The sequence below is a fragment of the Chlorocebus sabaeus genome, chromosome 25, assembly GCF_047675955.1.
Source record: "Chlorocebus sabaeus isolate Y175 chromosome 25, mChlSab1.0.hap1, whole genome shotgun sequence".
NCBI lineage: Eukaryota > Metazoa > Chordata > Mammalia > Primates > Cercopithecidae > Chlorocebus > Chlorocebus sabaeus.
This window is the reverse complement of record NC_132928.1, coordinates 60385281-60407099: the sequence shown is the minus strand read 5'-3', so window position 1 is coordinate 60407099 and position 21819 is coordinate 60385281. Positions and strand designations below refer to the sequence as shown.

At 34.3% G+C, this 21819-nt stretch overlaps 1 protein-coding gene across 4 annotated transcripts in view; it reads right to left on the bottom strand.

Annotated features, from left to right (window-relative positions):
- NME7 (NME/NM23 family member 7) overlaps positions 1-21819 on the bottom strand; it is a 214573-nt gene that overhangs the window by 110436 nt on the left and 82318 nt on the right. For all 4 annotated transcript variants that reach the window (XM_073011811.1, XM_007989596.3, XM_007989592.3 and 1 more), the window contains 2 exons: positions 4307-4371; positions 1823-1891 (listed from right to left, as the gene is read on the bottom strand). In XM_073011811.1, the coding sequence (XP_072867912.1) occupies positions 1823-1891; positions 4307-4371 (134 nt within the window). The remainder of the gene's footprint in view (positions 1-1822; positions 1892-4306; positions 4372-21819) is intronic.

Genomic DNA, 21819 nt, shown 5'->3' with positions numbered 1-21819 from the left:
AAAGGATTTCATAATTTATATGGTACTCATAACTCTACTCATTAGAGTTCCTGAGTGTATCCCCCAAAGTCATTTTGTTATTTCACAAAGGTCATATGTAATTGATTTTTTATGGATAATTATATTGAGTCTAATTTTCTGCCTCATGATATTGAAGTACTGCCTACACATAAATGTCAAGAGCCAAATTTTCAGGAGGAGCAGAAGGCATGAACAAGTTTTCCAAAAACAGAAAAGTAAATTTTGTCTGCTTTTCTCCCTCCCTTCCTTGTTTCCTTTTTTCCCTCTCCCTCCTTTCTTTCCTTTGTTTCTTTCTTTCTTCTTTTTCTCTCTCTCTCCCTCCTTCCTTTTTTCTTTTTATGTCTCTCTCTCTCATTCATTCTCTTTCAGTGTTGATTACAGATACCATTGAAAACAGACATACAAGGCTGATCAAAATGTATAAAATGGAAAGAAAAAAACACGTTAAACAAAGAACTTCGTCAAAAGTATAACATGTTCCTTCAAAAATTGACTCAGAATTTTTAAGTCACCCTAGTTTTTAATTAAGTCACACATTTTTTTTTTTTTTTTTTTTTTTTTGAGACAGAGTCTCGCTGTGTCGCCCAGGCTGGAGTGCAGTGGCCGGATCTCAGCTCACTGCAAGCTCCGCCTCCCGGGTTTACGCCATTCTCCTGCCTCAGCCTCCCGAGTAGCTGGGACTACAGACGCCCGCCACCTCGCCCGGCTAGTTTTTTGTATTTTTTAGTAGAGACGGGGTTTCACCGTGTTAACTAGGATGGTCTCGATCTCCTGACCTCGTGATCCGCCCGTCTCGGCCTCCCAAAGTGCTGAGATTACAGGCTTGAGCCACCGCGCCCGGCCAAGTCACACATTTTTTAAACAAAAAAATAACCTTTTTGTTTCCTTTACAGCCTTTTGACTGTTGCCCTTAGGTAACTATGTGTAGGATCATTAGATTTAATGTCTATCCTCCCCAGAGCATAAGTTCCATAAATGCAGGCAGTATGTTTTTTGTTCATCACTGATTATTTGGCATATAGCAGATACTCAATATATACAAGTGGATAACAGTAACAGTATGAGATAGGAATTATCACCTTTTTATGACTGTACATGTTAAAGCAGAAAATATAGGTGTAAATGATCAACATGGAATCTACTACTAAAGAATTATGCAGACTAAATAATAATAAAAACAACAATAATAGCAGGTAATATTTACTGAGTACTTTTAATATATGAGACTGTTTTACATAATTTATTTCATTTAATTCTCACAACAATCTCATAAGGCGGGTAATAGTATTTTCCCATTTTATAAAGGGGTTAATCAAGGTTTAAAGAAGGTAAATAAATTGTCGATGGTCACATAATTACAGGATTTAGGATATGAACATAGTGTCTGACTCCACAGAGCAGGAAGAAAAAAGAAGAGAATTGAGTTTAGGAAGCTGCAGGCTGGTTGCAATGAATTTTGGGAGATATGAAAGGTATATAGTTTGAAGAAAGTAATGTGGAAATAACTGACTGGTTAACATCAGGTTACCTCAGGTTGCTTTTTGTCATATGGATGAAAGGCAGAGAAAACTTCATTATTATATTAAATGAAATTAGCCTGTTTGGGAAATTTGGCTTGCTCTCTCCTGATTTCTCAGAAGGTCAGATAAGAACTTAGGTTGTTGACAATTTTAGTATGAATGACTCTGTATTGATTTTTAGTCTGGCCACTTGGGACCTAGATAGGAGCTTAGCTCAAAACACTGAATCCTATACTTTTTACTTAACAGTACAAATGTTTTACATTTACTTTTATACTTACATGATATTCGGTCACTACTCCTTTATAAACTTCATAGAATTCTTCAACATTAATCCGATCCATATTGAACTATATTAAAAAATAAAACAAAACAAAACCATAAACCAACCAACAAAAGAAAAATAAAGGAGCCGCACTTAGCACTTGTAATATCTTCTTTACTCTAAAATGTATACTTTACATAGATTACTCTTTGAAGAAAAAGTGTTATTAAAGATCAGCTCATCAAGAATAACAATGGATAACAGCATCATTCTAGGTTCTGTACGTGCATCATCTCATTTAGCCCTCACAATCACCTTACTGCATAGGTAGTATTAATAGCTCCACCTTACAGATGAGACTATTAAGATTCAGAGGGGTCATATAACCTCCTCGAACTGGCATCCTATCTCAAGCAGTCTAACCCCATTGATCATACTTTTACTTACTACACTACACCTTCTCTCTGAATAAAATCTCATTCTTGATACAAAAGAAGATTTATATGCAATATTAATTGCACTATGGATAGATTAGTGGCACAAGAAAGAAATATTACTAAAGAAAAATAGTTCAGACTTTTAGAGGAGACAGAGAACAATACTATTTTCCTCCCAAGCATTCGGAAAAATCCCTAGTTAGTCTGGTTCGTGATAAAGCACTTATACAAGTCATGTGGACTTCCTGCTACTCTTCAAAAATAATTATGAGTAAGAATATGCTTACAAAGTAAGTCTAGAAGGACTTATTCTTATCAAGGCTGAATTTAAATTTAGTTAGGAATAAAATTTCGTTAAATTCTAAGGTTCTCAAAAACTAAGACCTTATTTTTTTAAAAAATAGCCTCAGAATTCCCAATTTTATTTTCCCTCTATTTTGCTTGTTTATTGTTGCCAGGATTGAAGACCTACTGAGAAATTTCTGCCTATACGGACAATAATTTAAGCTGTGAGGATTTATTTTTATGGGCAACATTACGACTATAGGGAGGAAATTCTGTCGGATTTCAGTGTTTTATCCTACATTCACATATGTTTTGTTAAATGCAACAAAATACTAACAGAAGATATCATTTAGTAAATACTTAGTATTTTGAGCCAGAAATGATTATTTTATTTAATCTGCAGAATAACCCATTTAGGCAAATAATAATGCTTTCATTGCCTAGATGAGAAAACTGAGAATAAGAAGGCCTGACATTTGGCCAAGGCCACGTGCCTAGAAAGCAGCTGACTAAGATTCAGAAATAGATCTTTCTGACTCCAAAAGTCAATGATTGTGCTTGCTACTACACTACCATGCCTTCCCTATAGGCTCAGTTAACCATTTTTAAAATTATTTTTTTCACTGAGTACAAACTCTTCCCAATCACCAATCACTATGCTAAGCTGCAGATCTAGAATTAGGTCCGTGTTTAAGACTAACATTTCTATATTTTTTTAAAATAGGCTCACATGTCATCCTACAATCTTGTTAATATATCACCAAGCTAATACTTTTAGAAAGTTTTGGCTGACAATTACTTTATAATTCTAGATAAGATTCTTGAAATATCAATTTTCTCATTAGTCTTCAAGTTTTGCTCAATGACTTTGTAAACTATTTCCTTTTTTTTTGGCTTATTGGCACAAAATAGAACTTCAGTTTGTGTCCTGGTCCTTGATTTTGGGTAATCTTAAGACTTTGTAGAAAACTGTTTCTTTTCAGAAAAAGAAAATACAAATGATACTGGTAAGAAAATTCTCAGCTTCAAAATGGCTATTTTGGTATTTCACTATCAAAAAAGCATAAACTTGCTGGGTTTCAAACACTGTAAAAACCAAATTGTTTGTCTGATTCATATAATAATCTGTTACCCAATTTCTAGTCAAATGTACCAATGAGTACAGCACAAAGGTATGACCTCTACCAAAGTGGCTGTTGTTTCTCGCTGAAAGGTTTCTTAGGAAAGTATGAGCAGCACAATTTTGAATAAGCGTGGGCTCTGAAGGTCCAGTGGTACAAGTGCCAATAGAGGTGCTGGAATACACTAACTCCAAAGAATGTCTTGAGAGAAAGTTCAAAAACCAGCAAAAGTCACTGGTTAGGGAAAAAAATCTGAAAACTGAGTCTCTTCCTTCATTATCTGTTTAGTTAAGAATACAGAAGACAGAAAACTCATCACAGTTTCTCACTTTGATTCTACATTTTGTTTATAAGAACAAAATACAGTTTTTGGTCCCTATTTATTTTGAAACTTTAGTTTCCAGAACTGTATAAACTTACCTTATAAGCTTAAATTAGGTGTATCATTGAATATTAATTCTCTCAGTAAAATAGTATATGGGAAAATTCATTTCAAAAACCATTTTTTGACTATAGGAAGGTTACTGAGTTCAGTAAGTATATCTTTTATTTTTAATGTGGTTCATGAGTACACAGGGAACATTCAAAGTAAAGCATTTTATGATTATTTTTGAAAAAAATCCTCATGAATATTATGGTTCATTGTAAAGTACCTACCATCTGCATAGCTGAGATTTCAAAACCTGCATCTCGGATAGCCATCAGGATCTTTCCCAACAGTCCTGAAAATGAAGGACAATGAGTGCAAAAATACAAAATTTTAAGACATTTTAGTTTCTTAGAAAAGTACTTTTTGTTTATACTCTATATTTTAAAAAACACACACTTTGCAAGAGAAACTAAATTAAATCCCAAATACTGAGCATTAAATTTAATCATTTGATTTCCTTAGTAAATGCTTCAACAATATCAACAATGGTTCTGAGGATTATGCAAAAAACTTTTAAGATAATATTTTGCCTTTAAAGCCCCTGAAGTCTAGTGATGTAGAGAACATAAAAATCAAACAATTATAAACAGCATTATTTAATACAAAGAAATGAAATGCCAAAGTACAAGATACAGAAGGAATTCAAACAAGAGTTCAAAGAAGGAGTAAAATCAAATTGTAACTGAAGAAATAGGAAGAAGCTTCAAGGGGAAATGAAAAGCATGAATGGTCCTTAAAGGCTGTGGACAGATGAGCTTATACAGGGACAGGAGATAAGGCACAAATCTGGGAAAGTGTGAGCATATTTAAACGACAGTAAGAAGAGAGAAAAGAAAAACAAATTAAAAAGGAAAAGAGATTCAATTCAAATCGATAAAGGCCTTAAATACCAACATGAGGAATATAGTCTTTATCCTACAGATGAGTGATTTTTATATTGGAGTCTATAGTCTCTGGGGGAATGGGGCTGACTTTGAGATTCCATTTGTTTCCTATAAAAGTCTAAGTTTCTTTTTTTCAAGTCAACTAAAACTCTGTCTCTTATACATACGTGCACAAAGGCACACACACATACACACACACACACCATATTCTGGATCATCTGGATCTTACCGAGTGACCCTAAATCACCATGTACTATTAGTGTCTGAATGTGCACTTGTATTTACTATCCTACCATAGCCATGTAGTGCTATTTTAATTGTAGTAGGCTGAGGGGTGAGAAAAAGATAGAGAAGGATCTGTTTCTCAAATGATACATCTGTACCAAATGAAGGTCAAATGATATCATAGCATGCTATAGAAACAAAGGTTTCTCAGAAGCTTGAAGACAGAAAAGTGGTGGATTAATTGAGTCATCGCAGTAGAACAGGCTCATGCCTAACTCCGAGTCTGTACTATATTCACGTTAAGCTTGTTTTTATGGCAAATAACATCCTCTGTCACATTAATGCTATCAAGTTAAATTTTGTTTTATAGTTTTGCTTGCTATGAATTTGCAAATTATTTTAGTTATGTAGTTTTATGTGCAAAAATTTGTATTTAGTTTTAATTTGGACATATTTAAGTTGTATTACTAAAGTTAAAATAATTTATGTCAACACTGAGAGTCCACAAGAAAAGCTTTCCTTCAAAAAGAAACACTGCCAAAAGAAATGAAGAGTTACTAAAAATGTTGAATGAGAAAATACAAAATAAAAGTAGTATTTTAGGAAGGTCACTAATGCAATAGTGATGAGCAAGCTGGTCTGAAGAGAAGAATAAGTAGTGGAAAGAATAGCAAAAGCTTTTGAAATCATTCAGAATGCTGGTTGGAAAAAAACAGGCCAAGATATATTTAAATATTTTCTCTCTTATTTTGAACTTCAAAGCGTGGATGGTAGCAGTAGAGAAAGAAGGAGGTAATGAATATAAGATATTTTCAAACAAGAAGCAATACGATCAAACTAGATACAGAGTATGAAGATGAAAGAAGGGTAAAAGATGATTTCAAGATTTTGAATCCAAGTGAATGGAAGAATGACAGCACCTTTAAGAAGAAAACAAGTAATGATGAAACCAAATTAATAAGGAGAAAGATACTGAATTATTTTGGACATAGAAACCCAAAACATATTATATAGCATACCAATAGATAGAATTATAAAGATAGAATAACAGGTACAGAGAGGTTAGAACTGAAATGATGCCAAGAGGCATTTGGAGACAGTACTTTATAAAAAGACTTGGAGAAAAATACATATTCCAGGCAAAAGGAGCATTAAGCAAAGGTCCAGAGATGTAAACACCATAGTTCTTCTGGAATAAAAGTATCTTCATCTTACTGAATAATAGAGTGGAAAGGAAATGAGACAGAAGAGATGTGAGGAGAGGTGGCAGAAGCCATGACAGAAGGATTATACAGAGGTTTGGATTGTATCCCGTAGGCCAGAAGTTCTCAAACGTTTTGGTCATATAGACTCTTTAGCTTTTAGATAGTACTGAAGACCTTTATATAGGTTACCACTATCAGTATTTACTATAACATAAGTTAAAGTGTGTTTATTCTTCTTTACTTGACAAGTGGTAGTTTCTGTTTTGTTTTGTTTTTTTTTGTTTTTTTGGTTTTTTTTTGAGACAGAGTCTTGCTCAGTCGCCCAGACTGGAGTGCAGTGGCGCAATCTCGGCTCACTGCAAGCTCTGCCTCCCGGGTTCACACTGTTCTCCTGCCTCAGCCTCCTGAGTAGCTGGGACTACAGGCGCCCACCACCACGCCCAGTCAATTTTTTTGTATTTTTAGTAGAGACGGGGTTTCACTGTGTTAGGCAGGAGGGTCTGGATCTCCTGACCTCGTGATCCACCCGCCTCGGCCTCCCAAAGTGCTGGGATTACAAGGCGTGAGCCACCGTGCCCACCTGACAACTGGTAGTTTCTTAACCTTTATATAGGTTATCTCTATCCATATTTACTACAATATGAATTTTTAAAAACTTTTAAAATATTTAATTTAAATATAACAAAAATCCTTTAAATGTTAACATAAATAACATTTTGTGAGGAAAAATATGATAGTTTTTATTTTCATTTGATCTAAGCCAAAAGGCCAGGAAGAGATTATAGTATATTTTTTTAATTAGCAAAAAGACAGATATTGTTTTACATTTAAAAAAATCTCTTTAATGTCTCACTTAATAAAAGGCAGCTGGACTCTCACATCTACTTCAGCTTTCAATCTGTTGCCATATGTTGTTTTGGTTGGAGTATATTTAGTTGGAAAATGGTGGAATACTTTAATAACCTTTTTACGATAACTGTGTATATTCTCCTTTACTTGATAAGTGATAGTTTTTTAAAAGTTTGTTGCAATATATAATCTAAAACCTTTATCAATAAACTTTTTCTTTACCCTGTTACATTAAAATCCACTGGTCTATCTTGTATGTACTTTGAATGAAACTATGATACGACTCAGACATGATTTTCAACATCACACGTTAATCATTTGGCAAATACCAGCTCACTGAGTTATGCAGATTTTCCGAATGCTGATTCATTTCATTATACATCAAAAATCAATTAAAAATTTGTTAATATCATCATCAATTTCATCGAAGAGTCTTTCTATTCCGTTATACAATGTATTCAGAAGTTGTCAAACTGAAAGTGGTGAAGTTTAGTTTTCCTTTGTAGTTTGTCTTCACTTGGATTTTATCTTTGGCAATAGCTGTTGTCAGTTGTTTTCTTTGATATGATAGGCTTACTTAATTTGAAAGACAATGCCTGCCAAATACACAAGTCTGAATAAGCACAATTTGTCTGTCAGTCATTCTTTCAAGTAAAAATGGTATTCCATAAAAGAAAAAGCATCTAATTGAGCTGACAGCGCAAACAATTGTGAACAGGATTACTCACAAATGCTCTTCCTTAAAACCATTATATGGAGCATTATGTGTACTTCATTTACTTCACACAGAGTATTAAAAAGACCTATATTTGAGGATCAAAAAGTAATAAATTTATTTTTACTGCATCTAAGATATTCTTAACTAAGTATGGCTTCTTTTTTTTTTTTCCTGCAGATGCACGATGGTCAAAATACAGTAACTACTAGGACAGTTTGGTGCCACTGCCTTGATTCTAAGGCAGTAGCAGTTTTACTCACCATTGCTTTTGCACCATCAGTGCAAATGACAACACATTAAAAAAGGCAATTAAGTATGAAATCAGTTTTGGTCTTGTAGATCCATAAAAGGGTCTCATTTATGATAATAACAAATACATGATTACATATTAACCCTAATCTAAATATGAAATTTAATCTAATCTAAATATTAAATGCTATGTTTTAATCAATATGAAGTCTATAAACTATATCTATTACAAATTCTAAGAATAAATAGGACAAGTTCACACGATATATAGGAAGATGCTCACCGCAGAATCATTAGTAATAAAAAAATTTTAAGTTCTAAATAATAAAAAACAGGAAAAAGTTAGATAAAGAAGAGTAAGTTCCTACAACTAACTTATTATTCAGACATTAAAAATCAGATTTTCAAGTGTTATTTAATTGCATAGAAAAAAATTCAAAGTACAATATTAGTGCAACTCAAAATTGTACACATAGGATAATTCCCAATTCACTTTATAAAACTAGTATTATCCTGATATTACAATCATATGAAGACAGTACAAAAAAATAAAACTACACTCCAATAGCCCTTACGAATATAAATATAAATATTATTTTTTAAAAATTTTAAAACAATAATTTATTTACTTAATTTGAGAAAGGGTCTTACTATGTTGACCAGGCTGGCCTTGAACTCTTAGGTTCAAACAATATTCCTGCCTCAGCCTCCCAAATATCTGGGATTACAGGCACATACCACTGTATCTGGCTAAACATAGAAATTATTTCCAAAATGTTAAAATTTTAGAAATTTTATAATTTCCAATACATTTTAAATTTTATAAATTTAGCAATATATACAAAGAATTATACATCATGACCAAGAGAGGTTAATTTCAGGTATGCAAGCCTGGTACACTATTCAAACTATCAACCAATATATTAACAGGCTAAGGAAGAAAAATCACATGAACATGTCAATATATGTTGATCACATATCTATCTATAGATATATATATAACTGCATATATTGATACAGAAAAAACTTTTGAAAAAATACAACACTCATAAATAAAATGGTAAGAAAAAAATAAGAATAGAGGACAACTTCCCCATCTTCACAAACTGCATCTGCAGAAACCTACAACTAACATAATAGTGAAAGACTGAATGCTTTCAATGCAAGACAGTAAACAAGGCAAGAATGTCCATTCTCATTGCTCTGATTCAATATGGTGTTGGAAAATTCAAGTCAGTGCAACAAGACAAGAAAAGGAGATAAAAAGTATACAGACAAGAAAGGCAGAAATATAACTGTTTCTATTTGCATATGATATGACTGTCTATATAGAAAATTCCAAATAGCCTAAAAAAATTCTAGAACTAATTATTTATTTCAGCAAGGTTGAAAGATACAAGATAAACATACTAGATCAGTTGTATTTCTACACACTAGCAATAAATACTTTAACACTAAAACTAAAAATAGAATAGCATTTATAATCACTCAAAAAGGAAATAAAATTGGGTGTGAATCTAAGCAAAATGTATAGAACTTGCATATGAAAACTACAAAATGCTCGATGAAAGAGCTAAATAAATGAAGAGCAAACAGTATTCATGGAATACTTGACACAATAAAGATGTCAATTCTCCCTAAATTGATAAATAAGTTTAACAAAATTGTTATCAAAATGCCAGCACGTTTTTTGTAGTAATAGATAAAATTATTCTAAAATTACATGGTAAGATAAAGGAACTAGAATAACTAAAACAATTTCAAAAAAGAAAAATGTGGGGTAACCAGTCTACTCAATTTCATGATTTATTATGTAACTACAATAACCAAAAGATGGTGTAGTATTGTCAGTGATAGAGATCAATGGAACAGAACAAAAAAAACCCAAAATGGAACCACACAAATATGTCCAACTGATTTTTTACAAAGGTGCAAAAGCAATTCAAGAGAGAGAACTTTTCAACAAACTCGGTAAAGTTAGGAAATAAAGTCTCTAAGAAAAAAAGAGTTACTTCCCAGAAGGAAGTCTACACAATGAAAGGATAACACACATTTGGGGAAACAGCTAGTCTTTTCTCATCTATACATTGTGTAAGCTAGTCACATATTATTACACGTAATCCTCACAACGCTGCTATGGACTGAATGTTTGTGACCCTCTGAAATTAAGATCCTAACTCCCAATGTGATGAAGGTAGGGCCTTTGTGGGGAAGAGGTGATTAGATAGCAAGAACAAAGCCCTTGTGAATGGGATTACTGCCCTTATAAAAGAAGCTCCAGAGAGTTCTCTTGCCCCTTCCACCATGTAAAGACACGGTAAGAAGGTGCCATCTATGAAGAGAACCATGGGCCCTGACCTGAAACTGAACCTGTGGGACCTGATCTTGGACTTCCCACTATGGAGAACTGTGGGAAATACATGTCTGTTGTTTAAAGACATCCAGTCTACAGTATTTATATTGTAGCAGCTCAAATGAACTAAGGCAATGCCTATGAGTAAAGTCATATTATAATCTTCATTTTATAGACGTTGAGTATCTATACTCAAGGATTAAACAATATCCCTTAATAGCTAGTAAGTGATATAACTGAATTTTAAACCCAGTTTTGCTTGCCCCAGGGCCTAAGATTATGCTATAATAAAATAAATAATCAAAATATTTAGTTGGCATATATATATCTCAATTAAATAACTAAACAATTTATGTATATGCAAAAATATACAAAAGTGTATATATATAGCTATGAAACATCTTTTTTGATCTTCTGAATATATACTATAAAATCTTTAACAGAGATATAGAATGTATATCTAGTAAATTCTTAATTATTCAGAGGATAATCACTTAATTTAACTTACTGATTATTCAGACTAAGATTTCTTTCCTTCTTACTATTCTGATGCTTATCAATTTGACAGAAAAACGAGGAAAAAAGATCACTTTATTATTTAATAGTTGTAGGAAACTGCTTTATAGAGAGAACATCATTAAAACTTAAGTTGTTGGTCGGGTGCGGTGGCTCATGCCTGTAATTCCAGCACTTTGGGAGGCCAAGGTGGGAGGATGATGAGATCAGGAGATTGAGACCATCCTGGCTAACATGGTGAAACCCCGTCTCTACTAAACAAAATACAAAAAATTAGCTGAGAGTGTTGGCGGGCGCCTGTAGCCCCAGCTACTCGGGAGGCTGAGGCAGGAGGATGGCGTGAACCCGGGAGGCGGAGCTTTCATTGAGCCGAGATTGCACCACTGCACTCCAGCCTGGGTCACAGAGTGAGATTCCGTTTCAAAACAAAACAAAACAAAACAAAATTGAGTTAAAAAGTAGACGCATAGTATTCTTCAAAATTCTAACAAAATTCGTTTTCATAGTTAAAATCTAATAGTTTTATTTTGCCACATGTATCTATATCAAAAATATTTCTTGTGAATATAACTTATTCTGACGTTAAAGTCTTTCCTGGCATCAATATTTTCCCTTGATACCACAATATCTACTAGCTGAGTGCGGTGGCTATGCCTGTAATCCCAGCACTTTGGAGGACAAGGTGGGTGGATCACTTGAGGTTCGGAGTTCAAGATCAGCGTGGCCAACACTGAGAAACCCTATCTCTACTAAAAATACAAAAATTAGCCAGACGTGGTGCCGCATGCCTGTAATCCCAGCTACTTGGGAGGCTGAGGCACAAGAATTGCTTGAACCCAGGAGACAGAGCTTACAGTGAGCCAAGATTATGCCACTGTCCTCCAGCCTGGGTGACAGAACAAGATTCTATCTCAGAACAACAACAAAAATAAAACAAATAAACAGAAAATCATAGTATCTATTATCTATAGTATACCTCACAGCAATCTTGCAGCCAATGAGCCCCTTACACTGTGGAAACACTTGAAAAATATCGTTACCATGAATGTTAAACTTACTGGATGTAACAGCAAGATACAGATGACAACAAAACCCTATGCACGAGCATGACAATCGATTAAAAGGACACTTTGGTGAGCAAAACAACTTACAAAACTGAAATTTAAAGAAGCAGCCAGGCTGTTACACAAGACAATTCACTGTTACCTGTATGCTTTGCTTCACAATCCTTATAACAAATAGGAGTGGTGGGAAATAAAACGAAAGGATTTTTAAAAATGAAAAAATGTCAACAAGGAAATCTTGCAATTTATTTTGGAAAGAAACTGAAAGAAAAATTTTAATTGTGATGTAGCCAAGAGTACATGAACTAATAAAACCGATGCCTAAAATAGACACGTTTAATATTAATAACCATAACCAATTTAAATCAAATTGGAAGGATATGATTTCCTTTAAAATTTAAATCTAGTAAAATAAAACTCAAAGCCATTTTAATTAAAAAATAGACCTAGTGTATCTTTAAAATATGATTAGTGTAAAGCCAAATAAAAAAACTAGAGATTATGAGAGTTTAATGTTCAATGCTAATGTATAAAAGAAATCACAAGTGTTACTAAATTCAACAGAAGGAATTTAATACTAATCTTGGCAAACATGCATAACAAATAACCTTAGGCATAAAAACCAGGTGGAAAAGCTTTCTGTCTCCTAGAGAGTAATATGTTACTAGGCAATACCACTTCACTGATAATCTTCCTGTAATGTTTAATGGAAACACTCAGATGGTTTAAGCTACCAATGTCTACGGTTTTCTGCCTTGCAATAAGGAAAAATATTGTAGAATTATATTAAACCAATTGCAGACGAGAGTCTGGATTCCAGAGCATCCTGGGCAACATGGTAAAACCTCATGTCTACAAAGAATATGAAAGAAAAAAATTAGCTGGGCATGATGGTGGGTGCCTGCAGTCCCAGATACTCAGGAGGCTGAGGTGGGAGGATCACTAGGGCTCAGGAGGCCAAGATTGCAGTGAGCTGAGATGACACAACTGCAATCCAGCCTGGGTGATAGAGTGAGACCGTGTCTCAAAAAAGTAAAAACAAATCAAAATAAATAAGAGTTTGGATTTCACAGAATTGTTAAATTGAGAACCAGTAAGGCACTTAGGTCTTAATGGATCTCAAATTTAATCCATCAGTTGATCATAAAACCCACATTAGTAGAAAGTAGGCTTTTAAAAGACAGATTTAATTCATCCAATAGATTTCTGATCCTCCACTAACACCATATACCCAAATCTGAAATTCACATTTTTCCTTAAAGCCAGTTTCCTAACAAGAACAAGCTGTACATTCCTTACAAGGTAGTAAAAAGAGTAACCAACAGAATAACTTTATTTATTTTATTTGTATTTTTTTTTTAAAAGGTGGGGTCCTGCTATGTTACTGAAGCTGGACTTCAACTCCTGGGCTTAAGTTATTCTCCTACCTCACCCTCCCAAGCAGCTAGGACTACAGGCATGTGCCACCATGCCCAGCTAATTATTAAAAATTATTTGTGTAGACAGGGTCTCACTATGTTGCCCAGACTGGTATCAAACTCCTGGCCTGAAGTGATCTTGCCACCTCAGTCTCCCAAAGTGCTGGGATTACAGGTGTGAGCCACTGCATCTGGTCCAGTATAACAACAGCTTTGTAGATATACCCACAATATGGTGACTTTGTATACTGAAATTCATCAAGATGCAATTAAGTGAATAGAAAATAGTAAAAACAGCCTCCATACCATCATAGGGACAGCAGAGAAGACCTACGGGAATGAAGATTTCCAGAAAAAGGTAGTCAAGGGTTCCTCCCCGCTGTGAAGACAAAGACAGGTGAAGCATGCAAAGGAAGCTAAGAACAGCTATACCTTGGTTGAAATAAGATCACAGGTTTAAAACAAGGACAGTCTAAGAAAAACAAAATAAAATAGGGTACTGAGTAGATAGGCTGAAAACCGAAAACTGTGTAAGATTGGGTAAATAGGCCAGGTGCAGTGGCTCACGCCTGTAATCCCAGCACTTTGGGAGGCCGAGGCAGGCAGAGGACGAGGTCAGGAGATCGAGACAACGGTGAAACCCCCTTTCTACTAAAAATACAAAAAATTAGCCGGGCACGGTGGCGGGCGCCTGTAGTCCCAGCTACTCAGGAGACTGAGGCAGGAGAATGGCGTGAACCCAGGAGGCGGAGCTTGCAGTGAGCCGAGATTCGCGCCACTGCACTCCAGCCTGGATCACAGAGCGAGACTCCGTCTCAAAAAAAAAAAAAAGATTGGGTAAATAGATCATATGAAGTCTAAAGTCAAAGCCAGGTTAATACAGAAAACAAGTTAACCACACAATCACAAAGTACAACTAAGTTTCTACAGCATAGGGTACTGCCAGCTTTAGGTACAGTGAGCTGCTTCCTAATCTTAAGAGGCCAGTCCCTATGTGGTTGGAGTAAGCACATGTCCCATTAGAAGCCAACTCCATGTTTCTAGGAAATTTTCATGAACATTATTATGTAGGGGCTATTCTCATTATATGAAAATCTCAGTTTTTAAAATTTTTTTATTTCAATAGTTTTTGGGGTACAAGTGATTTTGGTCACATGGATGAGTTATATAGTGGTGAAGTCTGAGATTTTAGTGCACCTGTCATCCAAGTAATGTACATTGTACCCAACAGGTAGTTTTTTATCCCTCACCACCACCCCAACCCTCCCTCTTCTGAGTCTCCAAAGTCTATCATATAATTCTGTATGCCTTTGCATACCCATATCTTGGTTATCACTTGTAAGTGAGAACATATGTTTTTTAGTTTTTCCATTCCTGAGTACTTAACTTAGAATAATGGCTTCCAGCTCCATCCAAGTTACTGCAAAAAACATTATTTCATTATTTTTATGGCTGAGTAGTATTCCATGGTGTATATACATCACATTTTCTTTATCCACTCATTGGTTGATGGACACTTAGGCTGGTTGCATATGTTTGTAACTGTGAATTGTGTTGCAATAAACACATGCATGCAAGTGTCTTTAATATAATTACTTATTTTCCTTCGGGTAAATACTGAGTAGTGGGATTGCTGAATCAAATGATAGATCTACTTTTAGTTCTTTAAGAAATCTCCATATTTTCATAGAGTTTGTACTAATTTACACTCCTACCAGCAGTGTATAGGTGTTCCCTTTTCACCACATCTATTATTTTTTGACTTTTTAATGATGGCTATTTTTACAGGAATAAGGCAGTATCTCATTGTACTTTTAATTTGCATATTCCTGATGATCAGTGATGTTTAGCATTTTTCATATGCTTCTTTACCATTTTTATATCCTCTTTTGAGAAATGTCTATTCATGTTATTTGCCCACGTTTTGATGGGATTTTTTTTCTTGTTGATGTGCTTGAGTTCATTGTAGAGTCTAGATATTAGTCCTTTGTTAGATGCATAGTTTGCAAATATTTTCTCCCACTCTGTGGATTGTTTATTTATTCTGATGGTTATTTCTTTTAATGTACAGAAGTTTCTTTTATTTAATTAGGTCCCATTTATTTATTTTTATTTTAGTTGCATTTGCTTTTGGGGTCCTATTCATGAATTATTTGCCTAAGCCAAAGTCCAGAATAGTTTTTCCTAGGTTATCTTCTAGAATTTTTATAGTTTCATGTCTTAGATTTACATTTTTGAACCATCTTGAGATGATTTCTGTATAAGGTAAGGGATAAGCATCCAGTTTCATTCTTCCACATGTGGTTATCCAGTTTTCCCAGCATTATTTATTAAATAAGGTGTCCTTTCTTCAACACGTCTCTCTATGTTTTGTCGAAGATCAGTTGGTTTTAAGTATTTGGCTTTATTTCTGGGTTCTCTATTCTGTTCCACTGGTCTATGTGCCTACTTTTATACCAGCACTATGATGTTTTTGTAACTACAGCCTTGTGGCGTAATTTAACATCTGGTAATGTGATGCCTCCACATCTGTTTTTTGTTTGTTTATTTGTTTTTTGCATAGGATTGCTTTGGCTATTCAGGTTCTTTTTCTGCTTTCATATGAATTTTAGAATTGTTTTTTCTAATTCTGTGAAAAATGATGTTGGTATTTTGATAGGAATTGCACTGAATCAGTGGATTGCTTTGGGTAGTATGGTCATTTTCATGATACTGATTCTTCCAATCCATGAGCATGGGATGTGTTTCCATTTGTTTGTGTCATCTGTGATTTCTATCAGCAGTGTTTTCTAGTTCTCCTTGTAGAGGTCTTTTACTTCCTTGGTTAAATATATTCCTAGGTCATTTATTTTTTTCCAGCTGTTGTGAAAAGGATTGAGTTTTTGATTTGATTCTCAGCGTGGTCATTGTTGGTGTATAACACTGCTACTGATTTGTGTATATTGATTTTGTGACCTGAGACTACGGAATTCATTTATCAAATCCAGGAGTCTTTTGGAGGAGTACTTAGGGTTTTCTAGGAATATAATCATATCACTCATGAACAGCAATAGCTTAATGTCCTCTTTTTCAATTTGGATGCCCTTTGTTTCTTATTCTTGCCTGATTGCTTTGGTTAGGACTTCCAGCACTATGCTGAATAGAAGTGGTGAAAGTGGCATCCTTGTCTTGTTCCAGTTCTCAAGGGGAATACTTTCAACTTCTCCCCATTTATTATGATGTTAGCTATGGGTCTGTCATATATAGCTTTTATTAGTTTTAGGTAAAGTCCCTTTTATACCTGTTTGTTGAGATTTTTTATACAGGGATGCTGGATTTTATAAAATGCTTTTTCTTCATCTATTCAGATGATCATATAGTTTTTCTTTTTAATTCCTGTTATCAGATGTATCCTATTTATTGACTTGCATATTTTAAACCATCCCTGCATCCCTGAAATGAAACTTGGTCATGGTATATTATCTTTTTGATGTGCTGCTTGAATTAGCTAGTATTTTGTTCAGGATTTTTGCATCTATGTTCATTAGGGATATTGGTCTGTAGTCTTCTTTTTTTCTTATGTCCTTTCCTGGTTGTGGTATCAGAGTGATACTGGCTTCATAGAATGAGTTAGGGAGGATCCCTCCTTCTTAATCTTTTGGAATAGTTTCAGTAGGATTGGTCCCAGTTCTTCTCTGAATATCTGGTAGGATTCAGTTGTGAATCCATCCAGCCCTGAGCCTTTTTTTTTTTTTCTTGGCAATTGTTTTGATTAGTGATTCTGTCTCACTGCTTGTTCTTGGTCTGTTCAGGGTTTCTATTTCTTCCTGACTTAACCTAGGAGTGTTTATGTTTCCTGGAATTTATCCATTTCCTCTAGATTTTTTAGTTTGTGGGCATAGAGGTGTTCACAGTGGTCTCAGATGATCTTTTGTATTTCTGTGGGGTTGGTTGTAATGTCTCCAGTTTCATTTCTAATTGAACTTCTTTAACCTCTCCTAGTTAATCTAGCTAATGGTCTATCAACTTTGTTTATCTTTCTGAAAAACCAACTTTTTGTGTCACTGGTCTTTGGTATTTTTGTTGCTGTTGTTTCAAATTCATTTAGATCTACTCTGATCTTTGTTGTTTCTTTTCTTCTGCTAGCCTTGGGTTTAGTTTGTTCTTTCTCTAGTTCCTTGAGGTATGACGTTAGGCTATCAACTTATCATCTTGCAGAATTTTTAATGTGGGTATTTAGCACCATAAATTTTCCTTTTAGTACTGCTTTTACTATATTCCAGAGATTTTGATAACTTATGTCAATATTCTCATTCATTTCAAAGAATTTTTAAAATTCCATCTTGATTTCATTGTTAACTCAAAAATCATCCAGGAGCAGATTGTTTAATCTCCATGTATTTGTATAGTTTTGAGGGTTACTTTTGGAGTTGATTTGTAGTTTTATTCCACTGTGGTCTGAGAAGATACTTGATATAATTTTTAAAAATTTTTAAAAATTTATGGACACTTGTTTTGTGGCCTATCATATGGTCTATTGTGGAGAACGTTCTACGTGCTGATTAAAAGAATGTATAATCTGCAGTTATTGGGTAGAATGTTCGGCAAATATTTGTCAGGTCCATTTGTCCTAGAGTGCAATTTAAGTCCATTATTTCTTTGTTGACTTTCTGTCTTGATGATCTGTCTAGCACTGTCAGTGGACTGTTGCGGTCTCATATTACTATTATGTCATGTCTATCTCATGTCTTAGGTCTAATAGTAATTGTTTTATGAATGTGGGAGCTCCAGTGTTAAGTGTATATAAATTTAGGATTATAATATCTTCTTGTTGGATTGATCCTTTTATCATCATATAATGACCTTCTTTGTCTTTTTTTACTGTTGTTGCTTTAAAATCTGCTTTATCTGATATAGGACTACCTAATCCTGCTCAATTTTGGTTTCCATTTGTATGGAATATCTTTTTCCACTCCTATACCTTGAGTTTATATGAATCTTTACATATTAGGTGAGTCTCTTGAAGACAGTATATATTTGGTTTGTGATTTTTAAAATCCATTCCGCCAATCTGTATGATTTAAGTGGAGCATTTAAGCAATTTATATTCAATGTTAATACTCAGATGTGAGGCACTGTTCCAGTTATACTGTTACTTGTTACCCAGATACTTTGTTTTCTTTATTGTTATTGTTTTATAGGCCCCATGAGTTTTATGCTTTCAAGAGGTTCTTTTCTGGTTTATAATGGCCTTTTTGTTTTAAGATTTAGAACTCCTTTTAACATTTTCAATAGGGCTGCTCTAGTAGTAACAAATTCTCTCAGCATTTGTTTGTCTGAAAATGACTTTAATTCTCCTTCATTTATGAAACTTAGTTTTGTTCTCGATACAAAATTCTTGACTGATGGTTATTCTCTTTAAGAAGGCTAAAGATAGAACTCCAATCCCTTCTGGCTTAAAAGGTTTCTGCTGAGGAAATCTCTTAGTTTTTTAAGCAAACACAATGAAAGAAGACTGAAATGATAATTCAAAACCAGGGATCCATTAACTTTAACATGAACAACACAAAGTAAATAAATGTTGTTCCTTACCTATAATTAGTTCTATTGTTTGTTTCTATTTTAAAAAGACATATAGGTCTGGCACAGTGGCTCATACTTGTAATTCCAACACTTTGAGGGGCCAAGTCAGGAGGACTCTTTGAGTCCAGGAGTTTGCGGCCAGCCTGGGAAACATAGTGAGACCCCATCTCTACAAAAAATAAGAAATCAGCTAGGTGTTGTGGCACCTGTCTGCAGTGCCAGCTGCTCTGCTTGGGAGGCTGAGGTGGAAGGATCACTTGACTGCAGGAGGTTGAAGTTGAGGTTGCAGTGAGCTATGATCAGGTCACTGCACTCAGCCTGGATGACAGAGTAAGACCTTGTCTCAAATAATAAGAATAATAATAATACACACACACACACACACACACACACACACACATCTTCTCATTTTTAAAGATAGTCTTTGCACAACATTTTTTTAATAAACGGTGACATTGATTTTTACTTATTCTAACTTTCCAAAGTCACAGTTAAGGAAATTCACAAATTTAGGTATCTTATTACAAGAACACTGTTTCTTTTGTTTTAAATGGCTCTGATTCCCTCAACACTGGCAAGGCTTATATTGCCATTCATAGACAGGCTTAAAAATAGACTAATGCCAGAACATGGGTCACAAAGCATATAATTCTTGCTCCTTTTCTGTTGTAAGCATATACTATATACACCGAATATGGGCTTCCATTTTCTTCTGCTATTTCCCAGCATGGTTCTATAGATAGGTATAGCTTTGCTATCTAGTGGTTCTCAAAGTGTAGTCCATGCATAAATATCTTTAGTATGACCTGGGAACTTGTTACAAATGCAAATTCTTGGGCTGTAAACCAGATATTCCAAATCAGATACTTTGGAGTTAGGGCCCAGGAATCTATATTTAATCCAAGTGATCCTGATGCACACTAACGTTTCAGAACCATTACTGTGAGTAAGGTCTCTGAGGATAACAAAGCATCACAATAACTGCTCCTTTGGCCATGGAAAAGGTGATATAGTTTGAAAATTTTTATATTTTAAATTATAAAATATTGAATACATTTTACATTGTAAAATATAAACTATATTTTTATGGTAAAACATATAACAGATATGCTCAGATCAAATAATTTTAAAATGAACATCTGCGGTTATCATCACCCACATCAAAAGCCCACCCCTAAAGCCCTCTATATATGCCTCCCAATCATGACCCTTTCTCCTCTTAGGGGAGACAACTACCTGAGTTTAGAATAACCTTTTCTTTACAGTTTACCACCTACATATGAATTCTTGAAATATATGGTTGATTTTTGCCTATATTTGAACTTCATGTGATTAGAGTAATACAGAATATATGCTTCATGTCTCTCTTGTTTTGCTCAAGTTCATTACCATGAAATTCATTCATTTTGTTGTGTTTCCTTCTGTTTGACAGGGAAGGAAGAAAATGCAACATTGTAAACAGTTAGAATCTCTGGATGGTAGGAGTAAATGATTTTAAAATAGACATTTGTCTGTATTTCTAAATTTTTCTACTAAGATGAATTCCTGAGTAAAACTTAGCATTTCCCACCTCTGTATCAAATAATTTGAGGCACATGTTTTGAATCACATTAACAGATTAAATAAAAATCTATGATGCAAAGCCAAACCTTGTTTCGTTTAAGAAACTTTCATTTCATATACGAAACTTCATATTCTGATTGAGCCCAATACTTAAATAAGATTTGGCTTAAAGATTTTATGACCTCAAATTCAGGATATTCTGAAGAATAACTTTTAAAAACAGAGAAGAAAGTCTGTGGCACAACCTGTAACCACAATTTCAAGAGTAATTTTTAAGCACACTAGAGTCATTTTAGTTCTTTCCAATCCGCTTAAATTGAAATCCTTAACATTATCCTAAGATTATCCCTCCCTTTGATAACAAGGCTGTTCTTCAGTAACCACCATGAAACTGCTCTGGTGAAATAACTGGGATGAGTAACTTACTTCCTATTTTGCACACATAGAAGTCACAGTACGTATACTAAGTGTCAAAAGAGACGTAGTAGATGTTAAGTTGGTGATAGGTTAGAAAAGAACTAATAGCTAAAATAAGTTAGAACTTTGAACCATAGGTTCTCTAGAGTAAGTAAGATGTGTGAATATATAGAAAAGCAAAGAAGGGTACCATTTATTAATCCATTCAAAAATCAATTACACTGACCATGTCCCTTCAACATTTTTCATGTCAACTTCTCCCATGTTTTAACTTATTATTTGGAAACCCAAGCTTTTCACAGACCTTTCTGAAAGATACCACCTTTTCTTTAGAAATTTTCCCTCTTTCTTCCTCCTAAGAATCAATTATAATTATGTTGTCAGAATTTCAGCATTTATAATCTGCCATGTAACTTGAATCATCTTTTAAAGTCTTATAAAATGAGATCGTGCTACTTTGGGTTTTCATGTTTTAAAACATATCCTGATAAAGTAACATCATGTGTCCTGAATCCCAGATCACAGATTCATAAAGACTGGCCCAGCTCCTGGGTAGAAGAGAAAAAAAAAAAGCCTGAAGAGCAGAACCACAGCATGGGAGGAAGAAACTCTTCTCTTCCTTTTGTCATTGTGCAATTACACAGATGCTTAATCTTCAGAGGAAAGGGTTAGGAGGAGACACAGAAAACCAGTACCAGAAGATCCTCCAAAGCAAAA